The 25,001-nt window shown below is 37.9% G+C and overlaps 1 protein-coding gene across 1 annotated transcript in view; it reads right to left on the reverse strand.

Moving 5' to 3' along the window:
- The window catches only part of TTC6 (tetratricopeptide repeat domain 6), a 329,783-nt gene that overhangs the window by 268,444 nt on the left and 36,338 nt on the right, over positions 1–25,001 (reverse strand). Inside the window, exon 2 of the mRNA XM_027847447.1 lies at positions 21,381–22,459. Coding sequence (XP_027703248.1) covers positions 21,381–22,444 — 1,064 coding nt within the window. The 5' untranslated portion in view covers positions 22,445–22,459. The remainder of the gene's footprint in view (positions 1–21,380; positions 22,460–25,001) is intronic.

A 25,001-nucleotide genomic window follows, 5' to 3' on the forward strand; every position in this document is an offset into this window, starting at 1 on the left:
GAAGCTAATGACTCTATGAGAGAGTGAGAATCAGTCAAACTGAAACAAAAGAATGAAAAAATAAATGAAAACGTAAAATACCTCATTGGTAAAACAACTGACCTGGAAAACAGATACAAGAGAGACAATTTAAAAATTATTGGTCTACCTGAAAACCATGATGAAAAAAAGAACCTGGACAGCATCTTTCAGGAAATCATCAAGGAAAATTCCCCTAGAACCAGAGGGTAAAATAGTCATTGAAAGAATCCACTGATCACCTCCTGAAAGAGATCCCAAATTGAAAATGCCAAGGAATGTAGTAGCCAAATTCCAAAATTACCAGGTTAAAGAGAAAATACCGTAAGTGACCAGAAAATATCATGTATTACGCAGGACCTTGCAGCTTCTATATTAAAAGAACAGAAGGCATGGAATACAAAAATATTCCATAAGGCAAAGGAGCTTGGATTACAACCAAGGATCAATTACCCAGCAAAACTGAGTATAATCTTTCAGGGGAGGAGATGGACATTCAATGAAATAGGGGATTTCCAAACCTTCCTGATGAAAAGGTCAGAGCTCAGTGGAAAATTTGATCTTCAAATACAAGACTCAAGAGAGACATAAAAAGGTAAACAGGACAGATAAAAACAACAACATGTTATTAATAAGGGCAAACTGTTTACATCCCTACAAGAGAAGATGACACTTGTAAGTCTTAAGAACTACACTGTTATTAGACCATTTAAAAGGAATATACATAGACAGAGGGGGGTGGGTATAAGTTGATTTTGATGTAATGATAAAAAAAAATCTAATTAAGTGGGTGAAATGGATCTAAGTAAGTGGATTAAGTGGTTCTAATTAAGGTATTGTACTGGGAGAAAAGGAAAGGAGGAGGCAGACAAGGATAAATTACATTACAGGAAAAGGCACAAAAACCTATTACAGTAGAGGGAAAGAAGGGAGGGAGATGAGCATTGTTTGAACCTTACTCTCATTGGATTTGACTCAAGCAGTATGGAATAAAATAATCAGGTATAGAAATCTAACTTGCCCTATAGACAGTAGGAGGGAAAAGGGAAAGAAAAGGGAGAGGGGATAGAAGGGAGGGAAGAAGTAGTAAGGGTAAAGGGGAAGAAAAGAGAGGGGACTAATAGAAGGGAGGGCAGATTGAGGGAGGCGGTGGTCAAAAGCAAAACACTAATGAGGAAGGAAAGGGAGAAAGAAGAAAGAAAAGCATAAGCAGAGAGGAAATAGGATGGAGAGAAAGACACATATAGTAATCATAACTGTGAATGTGAATGGGATGAACTCTCCCATAAAATGGAAGAGGATAGCAGCATGGATTAAAAACCATAATCCTACAATATGTTGTTTACAAGTAACACATTTGAAACAGAGGGATACACACAGGGTAAAGGTAAAAGGCTGGAGTAGAATATATTATGTTTCAGCTGAAGTAAAAGAAGCAGGGGTAGCAATTCTGATCTCAGACAAAGCAAAAGCAAAAATAGAGCTCATTAAAAGAGATAAGGAAACTACATCCTGCTAAAAGGCACCATAGACAATGAAGTAATATCATTACTAAACATATATGCACCAAATGGTATAGCATCCAGATTCTTAGAGGAGAAGTTCAGGGAGTTACAGGAAGAAATAGACAGCAAAACTATACTAATGGGGGACCTTAACCTCCACCTCTCTGAACTAGATAAATCTAACCACAAAATAAACAAGAAAGAAGTTAAGGAGGTAAGTAAAATTTTAGAAAAGTTAAATAAGATAGACCTCTGGAGAAAATTGAATGGGGATAGAAAGGAATATACCTTATTCTCAGTGGTACATGGCATCTACACAAAAATTGACCATGTACTAGGGCACAAAAACCTCACGATCCAATATAGAAAGGCAGACAGATTAAATGCATCCTTTTCAGATCATGATGCAAAAAAAATTATATGTAATACAGGGCCATGGAAAGATAGACTAAAAATTAATTGGAAATTAAATAATCTAATCCTAAAGAATGGATGAATCAAACAACAAATCATAGAAACAACCAATAACTTCATTCAAGAGAATGACAATAATAGGACAACATACCAAAACTTATGGGATGCAACAAAAGCAGTTCTTAGGGGAAGTTTTATATCTCTAAATGCTTACATGAATAAAATAGAGAAAGAGGAAATCAATGAATTGGGCATGCAACTAAAAAACTAGAAAAAGAACAAATTTAAAATCCTCAATAAAACACCAAATTAGAAATATTAAAAACCAAAGGAGAGATTAATAAAATTGAAATTAAGAAAACTATTGAACTAATAAATAAAACTAAGAGCTGGTTTTATGAAAAAAACAACAAAATAGATAAACCTTTGGTTAATTTAAAAAAGAAGGAAGAAAACCAAATTATCAGTATCAAAAATGAAAAAGGTGAATTCACCACCAATGAAGAAGTAATTAAAACCATAAATAGGAACTATTTTGCCCAGCTGTATGCCAATAAATTTGACAATATTAGTGAAATGGATGAATATTTACAAAAATACAAATTGTCCAGATTAACAGAGGAGGAAGTAAACTACTTAACTCCATTTCAGAAAAAAAGAAATTGAACAAGCCATCAAGGAACTCCCTAGGAAAAAATCTCCAGGGCCAGATGGATTTACAAGCAAATTCTATCAAACATTTAAAGAAAAATTAATTCCAATACTATAAAGACTATTGGGGAAAATAGGCAAAGAAGGAGTCTTGCCAAATTCTTTTTATGATACAAATATGGTGCTGATACCTAAACCAGGCAGAGTCAAAACAGAGAAAGAAAATTATAGACCAATTTCTCTAATGAATATAGATGCAAAAATTTTAAATAAAATATTAACAAATAGATTACAGCAACTTATCAAGTATAATACACTATGACCAGGTAGTATTTATACCAGGAATGCAGGGCTGGTCCAACATTAGGAAAACTATCAGTATAATTGATCATATCAGCAGCAAAACTAAGAGAAACCACATGATTATCTCAATAGATGCAGAAAAGGCTTTTGACAAACTACAACACCCATTCCTACTAAAAACACTAGAGAGCATAGGAATAAATGGAGTCTTCCTTAAAATGATAAGTAACATCTACCTAAAAGCTTCAGCAAGCATTGTATGTAATGGGGATAAGCTAGAAACATTTCCAATAAGATCGGGGGTGAAACAAAGATGTCCATTATCACCACTGTTGTTCAATATGGTACTAGAAATGTTAGCTTTAGCAATAAGAGAAGAAAAAGAAATTGAAGGAATTAGAATAGGCAAAGAAGAAACAAAGCTATCACTCTTTGCAGATGTTATGATGGTATACTTAGAGAATCCTAGAGAATCAAGTAAAAAACTACTTGAAATAATAAACAACTCTAGCAAAGTTGCAGGATATAAAATAAACCTACATAAATCATTGGCGTTTATATATGTTACCAACAAAGCCCAACAGCAAGAGATAGAAAGAGAAATTCCGTTTAAAGTTACTGTAGACATTATAAAATATTTGGAAGTCTACTTCCTGAAACAAACCCAGGAACTACATGAATTACAATTACAAAACACTTTTCACACAAGTAAAGTCAGATCTAAATAACTGGAAAAACATCAGTTGCTCATGGGTAGACCAAGCTAATATAATAAACATGAGAATTCTACCTAAATTAATTTACTTATGCAGTGCTATACCAATCAAACTACCAAAAAATTATTTGATGGAGCTAGAAAAATAATAGCAAGATTCATTTGGAAGAACAAAAGGTCTAGAATATCAAGGGAACCAATAAAAAGAAATGCTAGGGAAGGTTGCCTACCCATACCAGATTTTAAATGTATTATAAAGCAGTAATCATCAAAATTACTTGGTACTGGGTAAAAAACAGAGTGGTGGATCACTGGAATAAGTAATGGAAGACAAAGTAGTCAATGACTATAGTAAACTACTGTTTGATAAACCCAAAGATTCTAGGTTGTGGGATAAGAACTCACTATATGACAACAACTGCTGGGAAAACTGGAAAAGAATATGGCAGAAACTAAGCACAGACCAAAATCTTACACCATATACCAAAATAAAGTCAAAATGGGTTCACAATTTAGATATAAAGACTGATAATATAAGCAAATTGGGAGAGCAAGGAATAGTTTGCCTGTCAAATTTATGGATAACAGAAGAATTTATCACTAAACAAAAGACAGAGAACATCATGAAATGCAAAATGAGTAATTTTGATTACATTAAATTGAAAAGTTTTTGCACAAAGCCAATGCAACCAAGATTAGGAGGGAAGCAGAAAACTGGGAAAGAATTTTTACAACCAGTGTCTCTGAAAAGGGCCTCATTTCTAAAATATATAGAGAATTGACTCAAATGTATAAGAACATAATTCATTCCCCAACTGATAAATGGTCAAAGGATGTGAACAGGCAGTTTTCAGATGAAGAAATTAAAGCTATCTATAGTCATATGAAAAAATGCTCTAAATCACTATTAATTAGAGAAATGCAAATCAAAACAACTCTGAGGTACCACATCACACCTATGAGATTAGCCAGCATGGCAAAACAGGAAAATGATAAATGTTGGAGAAGATGTGGGAAAATTGGAACACTAATGCATTGTTGATGGAGTTGTCCAATCATTTTGGAGAGCAATTTGGAACTATGTTCAAAAGGCAACCAAACTGTGCATATCCTTTGACCCAGAAATAGCACTTCTAGGGTTGTATTCCAAAGAGATCATACAAATGGGAAAAGGACCCACATGTACAAAAATATTTATAGCAGCTCTTTCTGTGGTGGCCAAGAATTGGAAATTGAGGGGATGCCCATCAATTGGGGAATGGCTGAACAAGTTGTGGTATATGAATGTAATGAGATACTATTGTTCTGTAAGAAATGATGAGCAGGTGGTTTTCAGAAAAACCTGGAAAGACTGATGCTGAGTGAAGTGAGCAAAACCAGGAGAACATTGTACACAAAAATAGCAACACTACAATGATTAACTATGATAAATTTAGCTCTTCTCAGAAATGCAAGGATCTAAGACATCTCCAAAGGTCTCGCCATAGAAAATGCTGTCCACATCCAGAGAAGGAACTATGGCAATCGAATGCAGATTGAAGCATACTATTTGCTCTTTTTTTCCCTTCTGTTTTGTTTTGTTTATTCTTTCTTGTGGTTCCTCCTATTAGTTCTAATTCTTCTTTACAACGTGACTAATGTGAAAATATGTTTAATAGGAATGTATATGTAGAGCCTATATCAGATTGCATGTCATCTTGAGGAGGGAGGAGAAGAAAATTTAAAACTCAAAAGCTTATGGAAGTGACTGTTGAAAACTAAAAATAAATTAATTAATTTAAAATTTTTTTAACATTATTGGTCACCTTCTCCCTTTGGATACTAAAACCTCTTTAGATTTTCATGACACTGTTCTCTCCTTGTTTTCTGACCACTTGTCCTGACTTGTCTGACTACTTCTACTCAAACTCCTTTGCTAGATTCTCCAGCCAGGTCATATCTGCTAACTGTGGATATCTCACAGAGCTCTGCTCTGGGCCTTCTTCTCTTTTTCCTCTTCTCTTTCTTGGTGATCTCATCAGGTTTTATGCATTCATTATCATCCTTAAGAAGATTATTACTAGATCTATATATATATACATATATATGTATGTATGTATGTATGTGTGTGTATATCTATCTATCTATCTATCTATCTATATATATGTATATATGTGTATATATATATATATATATCTATATATCTGGCCCTAGTCTTCTCAACAGTCCCACATCATCACATCTTTTGAACATCTTGAATGAAATATCCCATCTCAAACTCAACCCACCCAAAATAGAACTCATTATGTCTCCTTTCTTCCAAACTTCCTTACTATTGTTGAGGGCAGCATCATTATCTCAAGTCACTGGGGCCTAAAATCTCAGTATCGTTGTAACTTGAGTTCTAAAGATCATTGGCATGGGACTCTCTCCTTATTAATGGAGATCAGTGTCTCATGCCAGAGGCAATTGGTGAAAATGAGAGAGAGAAGAACTCTTCATTTTTTCTTCAACTCTTTGGACTTGTTTCAAGTCTCTTCAGGTTTTGCAGTCTTTTAAGGCACTTTGACTTCCTGCTTTGAGAGAGAAAGGGGAAGATGCTAACACCATTCCAGATTGCTGAAGGAAAAGACTGGGAAGGAGTCAACATGAGAGGAATTGCCAGTCTCCATCATGTTCCTTTTCCAACTGGCTGTACTACAGACTTCAGGGAACTTCCCCTTGGGTGAGATCTAAGACTTTCTTGGTTGAGCTGAGCTACTTCACTCCCAGTGGGAGAGCTCCTTTGCTCTATAATATATTCTCCTATGTCTTCTTTCTCTGATCTTCTCCTTCTTCTTCTTCTTCTTCTTCCTCTTCTTTGCTATTTCACTTCTCACTTAGATAAATGAGTTTCTTTGCTATATGCTATGTATATTCATTGTGGAACTTAGATTTAGTGGGAAAGGGGTCAAGCCCTGGATATAAAGCTTGGGGTGGTCCTGCTTCACCCATTAATGAAATCAGATGTCAGATTGAACCTGAAAATCTCATCCCCTAGACTAACAATATTTGAGGCAGCAAATACATATAATTCTAGCCTGGTACTCCTTCTGAGGTCAGCAGAGTGGGCAAGCTTCTGCCCCTAACCTCCTGCTCCTCCTCCTGGCAGGAATTAAAGTCTCCCTTGGAGAAAGGTTGGGAGAGAAGAGGCTAAAGATGTCTATTCTGCCTCCCTTCAAGGCACACAATAATACCCCCATGCTACATGTGCTTATTACGTCATCCTTGACTCCTCATTCTCACTCACCCCTCATATCCAATTTATATAATTATATATTATATATATATAATTATTATATATAATATCTTGTCATTTCTACCTCTCTGTCTCTCATAAATTCTCCTTCTCTTCATGCACAGAGACACAACCCCTTTTTGGACCTGCATCGCCTCTGAACTACACTATTGCAATAGCCTTCTACTGGAGTCCCTACCTCAAGATTTTTTTAAATGGTGGTCTGACCATGCCATCACCTGCTCACTGAATTCCAATGGCTTCCTTCAACCTCCAGGATCAAATATAAACTCCTCTATTTGACATTTAAATCTCTTTATAAGCTGACCCTTCCTACCTTTCCAATCTTCTTAGACTTTCTCCCCAACCACACATTTTGCAATACAGCTGTACTGGCTTTCTTACAGTTTTCCTCAGACATGACAATCCATCTCCCATATCCATGACTGTCATACCTGGAATGCACTGCTCCCTCACTTCTGACTCAGTTTCCCTGGCTTCCTTCAACAAGACTCCTCTCAAATCCCACCTTCTGCAACATGCTTTTCCCAGTTATTTACATGTTGTTTCCCTCATTAGAACTTGAGCCCCTTGAAGGCAAGGATTTTTCTTTGTATGCCCAGCAATTAGGAGAGTGACTGGCACATAGTAAGGACTTTAAAACATGACTGTTGACTGACTGATGCAAACTATTTTATGTTTGAGTTATGCTTTTATTTATTATTTTGCTATCATGTCTATTTACTTATATATGTGTATTATGCTTATAAGATAGTTTGTTAGCTATGCACTATTTTATTCATTGTTTACATATATACCAATGATTCTATTTCTGTTTATTTTTACATGCCTATTAGTATTGTCATATCGAGCTAGATTTCTTCAACTATATATCATTTTTTGTTTATGTTGCAGATGTGCATCTAGTCTTAGAACATGCATGAATTATGTCCTCCGTGTAATTTACACACTCAGTTGCTGAAGCACCCTGTCAAGTAGTGTTTATAATGTCCTGCGCCTATAGAATGTATTGTTAACATGCATATGTTTTCGACAATACTTTAGGATTGTTACTTGCAATGCTAGGATAAATGCTCATGTTATTTTATAGTGTTAATGTTTTTTGTTTGTTTGTTTGTTTGTTTTGATACTTATACTTGCAGATTTGCAAGTGATTTTTTTTTCAAGGGACCATAAAATTTCTGGCCCTAGGGAAGACATGGGAAACTATCCCAAACAGATGCTATCCCCAGGTTCACTGGTGTGGTGATATCTTGGAATGTGGCTTTCTGGAACTGATTTTGAAGGCTTCTGGTTTCCACATACCACATGTGAGGAAGGATAGCAGATAGGGCTGAATGGCAGACCTAATTTCTGAGTGCCCATTGCTCACCTGCCCTTTCTTCCACAACTCTACAAGTTTTGTTTTTAAGCAATGGAGGTGACCCTTCTCAGCCAAGAACTGCTGGATCATGTTGGTGAGACTGCACAACAGCCAGAGGGAGGTTCAAATTAAAGTCTTTCCCTTGATCTTTCCTGTTAAAGGAGGTTTAGTTCAAAGGTCAGATCTCCATTAAGCTGATAGATAATCTTTTTCTGGACTATGCTCACCACTATCCAAGGAGAGGGCAAACTAAGAGGAGAAGACAATTCTATTCCCCATCACAGGCAGCTCAGGAAGCTATTTCTTTACAATTAATTTATTCCTCAATTGCTAACTATTATTATAATTATTTCTTATTAATCCTTGTCCCTGTTTTCATATAAAAGAAAGATCAAGTGGCTGCCCAATCCTTATTTGGTATGATTAAAGATGGCAGTGGGTAAGAGATTCAGGAAAGGGTTTTGATCCCTAGAGAGAGATGGGAGACACATCCCATCCCCATAGTATGCCACAGGCAAAGTGTAAGGAGGACTGGACACTGATCCCATATGGAAGTTCCACAAGCAAAGGAAACATACCATAAGCTCAAAATTTTAAAAGTTGAACCTATAAGAAGAGAGGAAATTATATAGATATACAAGTATCCCAAAAATTTTATTTCACTTTTAAGTTTTTATAGCTTTAATATATACATATATACACATATATAATACATATTTAATATGCACATATATAAAACTGAACTGATAGATGTGTGTGAACATATGTAGTATGTGTACATATATGTGTGTGTGTGTGTGTGTGTGTATGAAATATATATCCCCAAACACACCTACTACACTTGGAGTACCTACCCCTTAAACAAGCTACAAGGCAACTAATTAAACCCTACAAGCAGCAACCCACAACACATATCCTTATGCGTGAGAGGTTGAAGCTAGCAGATCTTTTAAACTCGAAGTTGGCTATGCCAGTCAGATGCCTACATTAAGTAGAGCATCGGCATGGTGAACCCCTGGATGGCGCAGGGTTCCACTGGATGGCCTAGGGAGGGACTGAGTTGGCCCAGGTCAGAAACACAGCAAGCAAAAGCTCCTGTGACCACTAGTGGTGGGATCTGGCCTGTGAGTAGCCACTGCACATCTAGCCTAGATCAGATAGAGAGACCCAGTCGTTAGAAATAAAGATAATAATAGTAATAAGTCTCTTAATCCTGATTAGAATTAAATGTTTTTATGCCCTTTCTGGGACATAAAATGGAGTAAAAGTCACTTCTGAAAAAATGTAAGTTGACTGGAAACATATCTTGAATGGCTGCCACACCAATTCAAACTGCAAACAAGTTACAGTGACTTTGTATATCCAAACATGAAAGGTATCTTGTCAACACAGATTCCAAGTGCTATACAAATATAAGAGAGTCCTGCTGCTCAGCCCTTTTTCAGGAAACAATTTCACTATGAATAAACTATTTATATAACAACTGCTCTTCTGTCAAGACTTCTATCTTTGTAGTCATTAGAAGGCACCTACTGGAGAGCTCACAAAACTCTGTTGTGCTTTTAGATAAAACTACTGAAGCATTAGTAAAGAAGGGTTTGTTCAAACCAAGTCATCTACAAGGCTAAAAGAGAATGCAATTATCATAACATTAAGTCTAATCAGGCACAGGCTTGTATAATAACTATAGTGATCAATTCAGAATATTAAGCATTTTTACTGACCTTAAGCATTTTCACTAAAGAAGATATAATATAAACCCAAATTTCTCCTTTCAGTGATATATAAATTTCAGATGTCTCATACATATTAGGTTTGAAGAGTTACTGTGCTAAATATTATATTCTATATTAATCTAAAAGTATTTTAGTTCCTTCTGCCGGCTGTTTTGCTACAGTGCTAGAGGATAAAAGAGAAGTTAAGACAAGGTTCTGCCCCCAAGAATGTTCAAGTCTAGTTATGGGAAACAAGATTAACAACCAAAAAATTAGCAAACAACACAAGGTATTATTATAACCAAGTGATAAGTAATATGATGTAGACCATAAATACAATAAGACATTCAGTGCAGAAGAGATTTGAGACAGAGGACCGACATTTAGAAATCAACACACTCCAAATTTGCCAAAGAAAACTGTATTTAAGGGTATTCAAAGACCTTAAGTAGAAGTAATCTACATCTTCAAATAGCACATTTAAAGAAACTAAATGTATGAACATTAAAATTAAGTCTGAAAACTCCTCAGATTATGTAACCAAAACATAATTCTCTTACTATCTAATTTCAAAATTAAAAAGGACTGGAAACTTGTCTTAATTGTTACTTTTTCTTCAACACCAAAACTAAATCCAGATACCTGTTTCAGAGTTTTTAACATCTCCAAAACAGACCAGAGCCAAATACTAGCTATAGCAATAAGACAAAAATAAACTGAGGAAAGAAGCATAGGCAAAGAAGAAAAGAAAAAAGATCATTTTGCTTACTTGGAAAACCCTAGAGATTCAACTAAAATTAAAAGAAACAATTAAGAATTCCCATAAAGTAACAGGTTATAAATTGTACCTACAAAAATCATCAGTCATTCTGCATATTATCAACAGAATCCATCAGAGAGAAATAATATAGGATAACTAAAATGTCTTATTGTCTACCAAAATACATGCGGGAATTAAATAAATACATCCAGGAGTATCTATTCCTCATTCACCTTCCCACCACCCTCCACAATTGAAGTCCCCTCCCCAACCTTGTCCTCCAAGAAAAAAATTCATGTGTAATGGAATTAGTATTATTACTATACTACTTCAGGGGCATCTTGTATTAGGTCATAAATGACTTCTACTATTAAATCACATAGAATCTTAGTGTTTAAAAGAACCTCAGAGCTCATTCAAATTCAATCCATACTTAAATAAGCAACCTCTAGTATAACTTGCAAATAGCTTACCAATAGAGGTCTTCACCCCTAGAGAGGGGCATCCACTGCCTCCCAAATCTACTTTTAGATCTCATTGTTAGAAAGTTTATCCTAATACCAAGCTAAATTGATTTTTTTGTAACTTCTACCCATTATTTCTAGTTTTATTAAGTATAATCCTTCCATATTATAGCTCTTAAAATATTTGAAAACAGCTGTTTTGCCCCTCCTCCCCAAACACCCCCAATTCTTTCAAGCAGTCCTCATATGACATGAACCTGAGGCCCTTTACCAGTCTTATTGCTATCCTTGGGACACTCTCAAATCTAATTACATCCTTCTGAAAATTTGGCAAAACCAGAACTAAACACAATATTCAAGATATGATTGTACAAGAGCAAGAGTATAGTGAGACTATCATTTCCCTAATTCCAGATACTATGTCTCAACGCAGTCTAATATTGAATTAGCATTTTTAACTTATGAGTTTATATATGAGTTTAGATTGAACTTATATATCACTAAAAAAAACCCAGATCTTTTTTCAGATGAATTATTATCTAATCACACCTTTCACAATAGATACTTCTGATGGGGATTTTTTAAAAACCAAAAGTAAAACTTTACATTTATCCCTATTTCCTATTCAATTTCCATCTTATTAGATTTGGCCAAGTGGACTTGCCAAGGACCCATAGACCACATAAGTTCAGAGCTGTGGCAATATGCACAGAAGGGGAAAAGGTAATTTGTGGCACTTAGAGAACCAGGCCTCTGTTGCATAGAAGGAAAGCTGAGAGTCTAGGACTTATGCCAGAGAATGTGCCATCAGTGGATATGGACTTTGTTAAATTGAATGAATTCTTCTTGGTTGTCCTTAGATGACTAGTGATAGGTACAACAACATTGAAGTTATAAAAAATAAAGCAAGCCAAGAATAAAGGGTTGTGGGGGCAGCTAGATGGTGCAGTGTATAGAGCACCAGCCCTGAAGTCAGGAGGACCTGAGTTCAAATCTGGCCTCAGACCAAACACTTGACACTTACTAGCTGTGTGACCCCAGGGTCACTTAACCCCAATTGCCTTAAAAAAAAAGAATAAAGGGTTGTGATCCTCAGGGAACTTCATTCCCAAAAGGGTACCCTGTTATTAGAAAAAAACAGTAGAAATTGGAGTTATGCAAAGGAGTGCTGTGTCACACTATAACAGATCCCAGGAAGCAGTCAATGCATTTTATTCTAAGATCCTGAAGGCACAACACGAAGATTTGGAGAGCCAGAGAAAATGTTAGAATAGACACAAAACGGATTCTACTGACCCAAAATTTATTCAAAGGTAAGTATTACCAGGGGCTGCTAGGTGGCGCAGTGGATAGAGCACTAGCCCTGGAGTCAGGAGGACCTGAGTTCAAATCCAGCCTCAGACACATAATACTTCCTAGCTGTGTGACTCTGGGCAAGTCACTTAACCCCAATTGCCTCACTAAAAAAAAAAAAAAAAAAAGTATTACTGACTGGCATTATGTACTCAGAGAATATAAGTAGCAAGCCTTTCAAACTTGTGTTGGTTCCAAATGGTGTGAAAAATGAATCCCCTAAAGTAGTCCTATGCATTTGAATTTGTACTGTTCAAAGTTAGGTATATGGTGTGCTCAGGGAAGACTAGTACCTCTGGTGTGAAGGCTGCCCAGTCCTTTTCAGGGCTACTTTTCACCTGTGGTGTCCACCTGTTTCATCCAACTCTCACCTGTGGCTCCAAGAATGAGTAGCATGCACAGAGGCCACACTCCAGTAAACCATTTACGCAGAGGGGATAAACCAGGTCAAGGGTAAGCAAGGGATCTCAAATAGACGGTGAGTGAGAGGAGTGTCTACCCCAAGCATGTGAAGACTTTCCCCAGTGGAATGGACAGAGGAGAACAGTTTGTTCCAATGGCCATGAAGGCGGCTGAAGCAGGCACCGTGGAGTGCTCAGAGCTTGGTTAGATGTTGAGGATGCCAAGCTCATCCACTGCATCTTGAGCCCTCACCAGTCGTCTTGATTCTGTCCTGCCGCTGGGCTGTGATCACTCTGGAGGAGAGAGTGAGGCCGACGACTTCGTGCAACTCTGCCTCACTTAAATCCAATTTGCACAGGAATCAAAGGACATCAGCCATCTTACCATTTTACCTATCTCAAAGTCCTGTGGCAACAGGCAAGTAATGAAGCAGCAGAGGCGGATACACTGGGAGTTGTGGTCACAATCCTGCATGTAGGTTGCCCAGGCCGTAGGGTCATTTCTCACTGGAAACAGTAGTGGCATTCGGCAGCCTCCTGGGTGTCTGAGCAGCCTTTTAAGGATCGTACTGCTCACCTCCTGGTGTGAGGAAGAAAAGGTGCCCTAAAAGTTGTCTGCTTACCAAACCCTGGCCCAATTACTGCAGCAGGCAGGGAATCCCACTCTATGGTCGAAGCACGCACACAAAAAAAAATGTACAAAAACATCTGCAAAGATGATTCCACTCACCATCAGCACATAGAATATGCACACATTTATCCAGTAGATCTGAAAGATGAACAGCTTTTGTGCAAGAGAACTCAGCAGGTATCACATACAAATAGCAGCCCTGAGTGAAACAAGGTTGGCAAATGAAGGCCAGATTACTGAAGTTGGAGTTGGATAGATACACTTTTTTCTGAAGTGGCCAAAGGGAAGGTGAGTGCCATGAAGCTAGGGTAGGTTTTGCAATCAAAACTAATCTAGTCAAGAAGCTTGTATGCCTACCAAAAGGAATGAACGACAGGCTCGTGACAATGCAATTGCACCTTGCAGGAAAATGTCAGCCACCACCATCAGTGCCTATGCTCCCACCATGATAAACCCTGATGAGGTTAAAGAAAAACTTTATGAAGACCTGGAGACCTTCATCATCAATATGCCAAAAGAGGACAAGCTTATAATTCTGGATGACTTTAATGCTAGAGTAGGCTCAGACTACCAGACTTGGAAGGGTGCTCCAGGGAGGAATGGAGTTGGAAACAGCAACAGCAATGGTCACTTACTACTGAAGACTTGTGTATCTCATGATCTTCTCATCACCAACACTGTCTTTTCTTTACCTAAATGCAATAAAACTTTGTGGATGCACTCTTGAAGCAAACATTGGCGTTTAATAGACTATGTGATTGTAAGGAGAAGAGACGAACAGGATGTGAGAGTGATGCAGGCAATGCGTGATGCAGAGTGCTGGACTGATTATAGACTTATCCTCTCCAAGCTAAATACTAGCAATCAACAAGAGCAGGGTCCCCAAGGCAAAATGACTACCAGAAGAATTAACGTCGACAGATTAGAGCTCTTTTCTGAACAGGATCAGTTTGTTGCTAACTTCGAGAGAAAGTTGAGCCAACACATAGTTGGCAACAGTAGAGCAGAAAAGGAGTGGGCAGCTTTCAGAGATTTGGGGCATAGCACTGTGTTTGCTCATCGGGATCAGAATGCTCACAAATATCAAAACTGGTTTGGTGAAAATAACGGGAAAATTCAAAAGCTGCTAAATTAAAAATGAGAACTCCACAGGGTTTACCAGCAGGACAATTCATCCATCTCTAAGAAGGCAGCATTTAGTTCCATCAAAAGTGAAGTACAAGCAAAGCTTAGAGAGATGCAGAATTCTTGGATCAGTAAAAAGGCAGATGAAATTCAGTTTTATGCTGATAGTAACAATCCAAAGCACTTTTGTGATGCCCTGAAGGCTATTTATGGACCAAAGACCTATGGTGTATCTCAACTACTCAGTGCTGATAGAGCCACATTGATTGGTGAAAAGAACATGATCCTAGAGAGATGGGCTGAACACTTACATAATGTTCTCAACAGACTGTCATCAAGCAATGCTGAAGCCATTGACCATCTCCCTCAGGTTGAAGTCAATCCCTCCCTAGCTGAAGTTTCAACTGAAGAAGAGGTTTGGAATTCCATTAGGCTCCTTTCATGTGGCAAAGCACCTGGTGCTGATCCTATTCCAGCTGAGATTTACAAGGTAGGGGGTCCATCGCTCATATGAAAGTTGATTGAAATTTTCCAGGTTATGTGGCAAGAGGAGGTTATCCCTCAGGAGTTCAAGGATGCCTCCATTGTCCATCTCTATAAAGGTAAAGGAAATAGACTGTCCTGTGACAATCACAGGGGGTTTACTCTTTTAGTCACTGTTGGCAAGATTCTTGCCAGAGTTCTCCTTAATACGCTAATCCTTTAACTTGGTGATGGTCATCTACCTGAGACCCAGTGTGGCTTCAGAAAGGGCTGAGGAATGGTCAATATGGTTTTTGCTGCCTAACAACTCCAAGAGAAATGCCAGGAGCAAAACAGAGGTCTGTACACAATGTTCATAGAGCTGACCAAAGCCTTTGATACTGTCAATTGTGAGGGCTTATGGAAAATTACATCAAAATTTGGTTGCCCAGAGAAGTTCATCACCATTGTATGTCAATTTCATGATGGCATGCTTGTTCAGGTTCTGGATAATGGACAATGCTCTCATGCTTTCCCAGTCACCAAGGGAGTGAAATAAGGCTGTGTGCTTGCTCCCATGCTTTTTAAGCATGATGTTTTCAGCCATATTGTCAAACCCCTTGAGGATGAACATAGCATCAAGGTCAGCTACTATACTGACAGTAAATTCTTCAACTTGAAGAGGCTACAAGTCAAGACCAAAGTAGAGGCTTGAGTGTTAGTGCATGATTTTATGTTTGCAGATGATTATACACTCAGTGCAACCTCTGAAGATGAGATGCAACAAAATATGGATTGAACAACACCAAGAAAATACAGGTACTCCATCAGCCACCACCACACCATCCATATATAGAACCATCAGTTACAGCAAGTGGAGAAGTTTTGAATGTTGTGGTAAGTTCATTTACCTTGGTAGTATACTTTCCAGCGATGTACACATTGATAATTAGGTTGACACACACATTGCCAGAGCTAGCTCAGTGTTTGGGAGGCTCCAAAGGAAAGTATGGGAAAGAAGAGGTATCAGACTGACTACCAAACTGAAGGTCTACAGAGCTGTTGTGCTGACGTATGCCTGTGAAACCTAGACAGTATACCAGAGCCATGCCAGGAAACTGAATCACTTCCAATCGAATTGTCTTAGGAAGATTCTGAAGATCACCTGGCAGCATAAGATACCAGACAATGAAATCCCTTCTCAAACTAAACTGCCAACCATTCAAACTCTGCTTCAGAGAGCACAACTCAGATGGGCTGGCCATGCTGTTCGAATGCAAAATGTACACTTGCCAAAAAGACTATTTTATGGAGAACTCACACAGGGAAAATGTTCACATGGTGGTCAGAATAAGCAGTACAACAAAACTCTCAAGGTCTCTGTTAAGAACTTTGGGATTGACTTATGACATGGGAGACACTGGCACAGGACTGCTCAGCATGGCATGCCCACATCAAAAAAGATGCTGTACTCCATTAACAAAGTAGAATTGAAATAGCTCAAGAGAAATGCAAGATAGGCAAACTTAGAAAATCCACCCCAGACTATTTGTGCCCAACCTGTGATAGAACATTCTGAGCTTGTACTGGTCTGATCAGCCACAGTCGGACACACTGTGACTTGACTCTAGCACAGTGATGTCATTTTGGTCCTCTTCAAAAATGAAGAACAGCCAACAACCAACAACCATTCAAAGTTATGATTATGTAAAATGTGGTAATTGGTTCCAGCCCCATGAAAATATGCAATGTGAATTTGAATAAAATGACCACATCAGGGGATTCAATATTCTCACTAATCTAGATCTAACTGTTTAAAGTTGTTGTTGTTGTTGTTGTTGTTAATCTCTGGAAGGAGATAGGAAGAATATGAGCAACATCCCAATGATGTCAGACAGCTTCATACAGTATGCACATATATACCCGATCAGAAGCCAGAGAGCCTCTATAATTGCAAAGTACTCTGGAATAAGTATTCATCTACATACAGCTTCCCCACCAAGATCGCCGCTGTTCAAGGTAGAAACTTTGAGAGCAAATTACTTAAAGAAGCGCTGACCTCGGCCAGAATCCAGAAGTCTAGCATTTTATACCTTACCACCATCTTACAACTTGAAAGCATTAACTCAATACTAGACATATTCAGTATGAGAGAATGCTCTTATAGTCTATTAAACAACCGTTAATTTCTAAGTAAACTTGCCAAGAGTGGGAGTGGCATATGCTTGTAGCCCCCATGCTAGGGAGACTATGGCTAATGGACCACTTGTGCTTAGGAATTCTGAGCTGTAGTGAGCAGGGCAGGACATCAGGAGGGTAGAATTTAGGGTAGAATTCTACCCTAAATAAAGATCCAATCTGCACACTTCTCATAGCCTAGAAGATTTTTGACCTCCAAGGTGAAAGGAAAATCACCTTTCTCTTTAAGACTCACAGTCCTTCTTCTGACCATGCATTATAATAGATAAATAAATCCCATTCCTGCCAGCAGAATTTCATTTCCCAGCCAGCAATTTTTCCATGTCAAAGAACTACCAAAGGTTATATTCAGAACATCTACTGGGCAAATGACCATTTTAACAATCTTGAATTCATTCATAAGATAACTGTTTCTTCAAATATTATAGGAAAAACTCAAAGTTTACTTAGGCTCATGAGATAAAGGACATCACCAAGTTTTATGAGAAGTCATTTATAACTTATTCATACTTAACATTGCCATCATTGCAAAAAATTAAGGGTCATGCTAACTAAAAATAAGGATAACAAGTATGACAACTCAATTTAAATATTCACCAGTCTGGGAAGGGTATTGCTGAACCGTCTAAGTCTAAGGTATGAATGAAGACTTAAGAGAATTTTCACTTTGCAGTGGGCTGAAAAAATTTAGCTAAGTAAAAAGGAATATTCAAAAAGTAAATTCATATACATTACTCTATTAAATATTGTGCATTACATTTCATGCATACATTGTTTTTATTTGGTAGGAAACTTATAGACAGGATTGTAATTGGCTAGTTTTCAAAATTTGGTTTTACTGCTAAATTGTTATCTGCCAATCCTTTTTGTTGTTGTTGTTGACTCATGGCCAACTGCTGGTGGCTTCATTTGGGGTTTTCTTGGCAAAGATACTAGAGTGGTTTGCCATTTCCTTCTCCAACTCGTTTTATAGATGAGGAACTGAGGCAAGCAGTGTTAAGTGGATTGCCTAGAGTTACATAGCTAGTAAGTGTCTGAGGCTGGATTTGAGCTCAGAAAGGTGAATCTGCCTGACTCCAGGCCTCTATTCACTGTGCCATCTAGCTGCCCTTGCCAATCCTTAGACCCCATATAACGATTAGTCTTGGACTGTAGTGATAAATATGAGCTGATCCTTAGAACCTCTATTTATCTCTACTGTCCAAGCCTAATCATCATTATACAGCTTTACATTGTTTTATAGCTGTGTGCTGGACACATAAAAAACAAAAGATATACCAGTCCACAATTAAAATAAACTTCATGTCTATCCATGATAAACCAATATTTAAGCTAGTTACCATATTTCACTAATGAACTGGTTGTCAAAGCAACCAAATCATTACATTCCTCATTACTCAAATTTAAATTACATAGGATCTGTTTTAAAATTTGTAAATAAACCCTTAGCTATGGGATCACACAAAGAAAAACAAAAGCTTGGTGATATAACAAAGATTATCCATAATGTGGGTCTACACTAACTGGCAATAATTTGGTGAATTTGGGTGAGGTAGATCATGAATTCTAATTGATAGTGGCAAAAAGTGAGAGAAAATGTGGCATTAGTGGGAAAAGGGCCAGCCACAGAGTCACCAGAGGTTATGAGCAAAATCGTCACCGAATGACTTCTACGAGAAGTGAAGCTATAAGGCCTTTTTGAATGCTGCTGCAGCCAATGAACGAGCCTCCTCTTTAGTTAGCATATGGTTAGACAACTGGAACCATGTCCATCCATGTTTCACAGTCTCTTCGAAAGCATTTCCATTCCATGTTATCATAACTCTCCTGGAGACATGCTCCTTAGGCTCCTCCATGTGGAGACACAAAATCTCTATGACACAATCTGGAGAGATCCTTGTCAAAATTAAAATTTTCTTTAAAAAGTGCTCAGAATACAGTGAAAAACTGTTTATTGTTATCAGGAGATGAAACCCAAGATAAAAGTACAAAAAGCAAATAAATAAGATTTACCAGTAAATAATGCTGGTTACTTACTTACCAGTAACAGCCATGAGTCAGGGAGGAAGTGGAAAGGGAATAACTTCACCAGTAGCAGCCAAAGTTAGACAAAGCAGAAAATTCTATCCTAGCAGTTCTCTCCTTAAGGGGGTCAGTGAGCCACTTAAGGATCCAACCACTCATGATTATATTCAGTACAGGACAGCAGCAGCTTCCACTTACAAATGGTTGACTGCTGGCACTGCAATGCATGCACGTCATCATCCTAGTGCTCCTTTCTTTTCTGTGGAGCGCCTAAATTCCCAAGGTTACTGCCTCTATGCCCCTAAGTAGCTTCTGTCTCTCATCATCCTTTAGTCCCTCCTTCAAAATGAGAAAAACGACACTTCCCATCTTTCCAATAAGGGGCTACACTAAGGAAGCACAGTTTGTCACTTTACAGGATCATCTATGTACTATTACTGATGATAGCTAGCATTTATATAGTGCCTACTATGTGCCAAGCACTGTGCTATATGCTTTACAAATATTATTTGATTTGATCCTTACAACAACCCTGGGAGGCAGGTGCTATTATTATCTGCGTTTTACAGATGAAGAAACTGAGGCAAACAGAGCTTAAGTGATTTGTCCAGGGTAATATAGCTATTAAGTATCTAAGATTGGATGTAGACTCAGGCTTTCCTGACTCCAGGCCCAGTGCTCTATCCACCTTGCCACCTCTAAACTAGATCTTGAATATGCCGGTATTTACTTTTTCAAAACACACTATAGTGGAAGTTCATGGTTATGAATATAAGCCTTGGTTCTCTGACATCAAGGTCAGGAAAACCTGGGTGCATATCCTACCTCTCATATATACTGCTTGTGTGATCCTGAGGCCGAATTTGAAGTCAGGTCCTCCTGACTCTAGGGCCAGTGCTCTATCCACCGTGCTATCTAGCTGCCCCTAGTTCTATACATTTGAGGAGATTGGAGAAGACCCACTTAGGCAAAGCCACTGTTAAATCATGGAGTTAGATGATGGAAGCTACCCTTTGTCTTTTTTAGGTGACTGAGATGGGGAGTTGTGAACTTCTGATGCAGTTAGTTTCTAATGGATATCTGCAAGGAAGAGAGTGACATTTCTAAAAGAGGTGAATTTGGTAGCCTGGATTTACGCCTCTCTCCCTACCCTGCCCGCCAGTGTCCTATCCACTGTCCCACCTAGCTGCCCCCTACAGGACTTATAGATTCAACATGTTAAAGTACTGTTAATCAGCTAGATTTCCGGCATTTAGGAGGGGCAGTGGATAGAGTGCCCAACATGGAGTCAGGAAGACTCATCTTCCTAAGTTCAAATCTTACCTCAGACACTTCCCAGCAGTGTGACCCTGGGCAAGTCAGTTAACCCCGTTTGTCTCAGTTTCCTCCTCTGTAAAATGAGCTAGAGAAGGAAATGGCAAACCATTCCAGTGTCTTTGCCAAGAAAATGTCAAAAGAAGTCATGAAGAGTAGAATATGACTGAACAACAAAATAAGCTAATTTTCTTCTTGTGATTTCAAAATATTTTCTCAAAATGACTAACATAGTACTAGACTTTAAAATTGAAGAACTTTTTTAAAATTCAAAGACTTTCTGTGATTGCCTCGTGTGGAGGGATTACCCTTACTCAACAAGACTAAGATTAAAATTTAGATTCTAGGAAATGGCTTGAGGCACATGGAAGATAAGTGACTTAAAGCCAAGCAGCCTCTATTTAAACTGCAAAACCCCCAACAATACTATACACCCTTTTAAATAGTGAATGGGTAGGGGGATAAGGCTATAAAAGGCCTTGTATTGTTTGGGTTCAGAGATACTGAGCTTTAAACCAATTTTAAAAAATTATTTCACTTTGGGAAAAACCATGCATGTACCCTGGGTGACAAGATCAAGACTCAAGGGTGTGTGTGACCATTTTGTGTCTTGCCTGACTTCAGTGTCATTACACACTGTAGGCTCTGAAAAGAAAAATGCAGCTTGCCCTATGGTAATATTTATCCAACAGAAACTATAACTCTTTCTTCTGATTGACCTACTTCCATTTTAATGTCGTAGTTCTGGCCAAGGATACTCTCTATGAGATCTTTGATCATCTTGTCCACCGCTGACTGACGTTCAGACTGAAGGGAAACAATTATTTCCTCAATACACCTTGGGACTTCTCTCTCTGGCAAATGCATTTCGGGTACTTTTTTTTCGGATTCCTCGGCTTGGGGTTCTTCCTCCTTTACTGTCTGAACTTGTATCGCGGGCTCCTCCGGAACCTTGACGTCTCTGATAGGGCTAGAGATGAAACTTTTTTTCCTTTTTTTCTCAGCCTGAGAACTGTAAGAAATGCCTTCTCTGCGGGGTCCCGCCCACCTCCTTTTTCTCAGCGAGCTCTTTTCAGCCTCGTGGTCACTTGTCATAGCTTCCTTATTTATGATTTCTTCAGCATGATACGAGTTTGGGACAGAAGAAGGTTCGCTTTTCCCGTCGCGTTTTGGCAAAGGAAGAGGGAACTGAGGAGTTGGTAACCTTCGCCGAAGAATAACTCGGGGGTATCTAGACTTGTGAGGAGGAGCTGGCTGTTTAAATAAAACAACTTGTTTAGAAGTGCCTGCTAGTGAGGCAATCACTGGTTTTTCCTTTCCATGTTGATACATGTAAGCAGTATTTTTCAAATAAAATTCTTTGGGACAAAACGTCTGGTTTCTAGGTCTACCAGCAAGTGACGTCATCTTTCTGCTCTCTTTGAAGAGTAATTTACTTCCTTGAATCTTCTTTCTGGGATCATGACTTTGTTTTTCTGTGTGTTGAAGTGCAGAAGAACACGGTTCAGGTGGAACAATCTTGTCTGTAGCGATGGCCTCGTATGAACTTTCTGAACTCTGGGAAGAGTAATTATTAAAATCTCTTGGTAGAGCTGAAAAGGCTAGAGGACTCCGTTTTGATTTCGATTCCTGTACCAGCTTGAATTTAAGGAAATCTTTCCTTGTTTGTTTGCGAACCTTCTCAAGTTCCTTCAGCATCTTCAATTCTTCATCATAACTTAGTCCAAAATGCTTTGGGACTCTAGACATTTTGATACGTGTGGCCTGTAAAATAAACAAAATGCATAGCTCATTTCTATATTATTGCAGATATGAAAAGCATATTGCGGTAGAATTCTGCAATGTTCTTTGAAGCACATATTAGTATTCCATTAAATTTATACTGTTTTTATTATATAATTATGTAAGACTCTCAATGTCCACCCCTTCACAAGGATTTTGGCAGACTCTAAAAGCTGTCTTAATTCAATGGGCGTTGTCTACCCTTTTTTGGTCCTTATGTTTCTTTTGGTGTGTGCCTAACATTCAAGGGCCCCAAAACTCAATTTTGCAAAACTGAATTGTAAATGACTTCCCATTAGGGGAGACTGCCTCCCTAGATCCCCACCTATTCTTAATTTGTCCCAGATTATTAGAATAAATAAATATAACAAGGAATAAAATGTCTCATTTTTCAGGAAGGGTGAAGCTGAAACACTTCCACAAGTTGTTTTTTTTTTAAATCTCTCCACTTTGTACAATCATTTCAATAATTACTTGTGAGAATGTGATTTCTAAATAACACTATGGGTTTGGGGTTTTCTAACTTTCTTTGGATAAAGGAAGTTGCTGTAGTTGGGTTCACTTTTCTTATATAAACAATTTTCCACTGATACTTCAAGGGAAGGATTTATTTCCTATTTATCCTATAGATAGCTTGCTTTGTATATATATTTGCTTGCATGTAGTCTTCCCAGTTAGACTGTGAACTCCTTGAGGCCAAGGACTGTCTTTTACCTCTTTTTGTATCCCAGCACTGAACACAGTCCTGACCCTTAGTAGGCACTGAATAAATGTTTGTTGATTGATTGATAAGAAATCAAAGTTGAATTGTTTTATTATTGTTCTTCTCTCAAAAATATTTTTCCAAATCTATTTTTATTGAGTGAGCCAACTCCATTGGGTTCTTTTATACTCATTCAGGACTCACATTAACTAATAAAAAATGCTACCAAACTAGTAAGATTCATAACTCATAAATTCAACTTAGTAGTGAAGAGGAAAAATATCAATTTACCTTCTAAACATGTTCATATTACTTTTCATTTTTAAATACTCCCTTTTATTCTTCAAAAAACATATTATATGCCAGGTACCATCCTAAACATTTTATATCTTCATGACAACCTTGGGAGATAGGTGCTATTATTATTCATGTTTTACAGATGAGGAAACTGAGACAGATTAAGTGACTTGCCCAAAGTCACACAGCTAGTCAGAGTCTATGACTGGATTTAAGCTCAGATCTTCCTGACTCCAGGCTTAGTGCTCTATCTACTGTGCCACCTCTCTGGCCCTATAAGAGAGTAAGGGAAGACTATAGAGTGAGGGAATGTGAGTAACATATAACAAGGCTGAAAAAATAGTTTGGGGCTAAGTTATAAATTGCTTTAAAAGCCAATTAGAGGAGTTTATATTTGATCATAGAAGCAATTGGGAGGCACAGGAGTTTATTAAGCAAGAGAGCAGCATGGTCAGATCTTCACTTAAAGAAAATCACTTCATCAGCTGTTGGGAGAATGATGTAAAAAACTCTGGGGTGAGGAAGAGTAACAAGTTGGGGATAATGCCAAGGTTAAACCTGAGAGAGGGGCGACTAGATGGCACAGTGTATACAGCACCGGCGCTGGATTCAGGAAGACCTCAGTTTAAATCTGACTTCAGACACTTAATACTTACCAACTGTGTGACCCTGGGCAAGTCACTTTACCTCACTGCCTCACAAAAAAAATAAACAAATAAACCTGGGAGACAAGAGAAATAGTGGTGCCCTTAGATATAAATATGGAAATTTGGGGAAAGGGTGGTTTAGGGGCAAAGAAAATGTTTAGGACATTTTGAGATTAAGATGTTTCTGGGACACCCAGTTTGAAATGTTCAATAGGCACTTTGTGACGTGTGAATGAACTTCAGGAGAGATACTGGAGCTAGATATGTAGACATGTAAGTTGTTTACATAGAGATGATAATTGAACCCATAAGAACTACTAACATTTTCCAAACACTAGGGCTGGCTCTGGATCACTTTCTCTTCCTCTGTAGCAAATGGTCATCCTAAATGTAACTTTCAGGCATTGATGGAAGATGTTATCCTATCCTCTTAAAAGGTGATGATTTTTAAAATTTTAAGGGTTTTTATACAATATTTCACAAACTAACTCATGCCTCTAAGGTTGCAAACAAAAATTTAAAAACCTATGCCATCCCTTCACTCCCCAGAAAAACATTTAATACTTTGTGGGAAAATAAACTTTTATTTAAAAAATAAAGCATGATATTTGAAAATAAAAACAGAGAAGCTGGCTGCCAAAATTTGATGCATTGTGGTTCAATAGAACAATCTTGTATTTGGAATCAGAGGAAATGAATTCAAATCTCAGCTCTGCCACTTAATACCAGTGCATTTGTGAGTAAGTCACTTACCTCTCTGGATCTCAGTTTCCTCATCTGCAAGTTAGGGGGTTGGCCTAAATGATTAACTACTGCTAAGGTCTCTTTTTTGATCCAAAATCTATGGCTATAGTTAAAAGACTATTTCTAAAGAGGA

Source organism: Vombatus ursinus, unplaced genomic scaffold, assembly GCF_900497805.2.
Source record: "Vombatus ursinus unplaced genomic scaffold, bare-nosed wombat genome assembly UNPS02015406.1, whole genome shotgun sequence".
Taxonomy (NCBI): Eukaryota; Metazoa; Chordata; class Mammalia; order Diprotodontia; family Vombatidae; genus Vombatus; species Vombatus ursinus.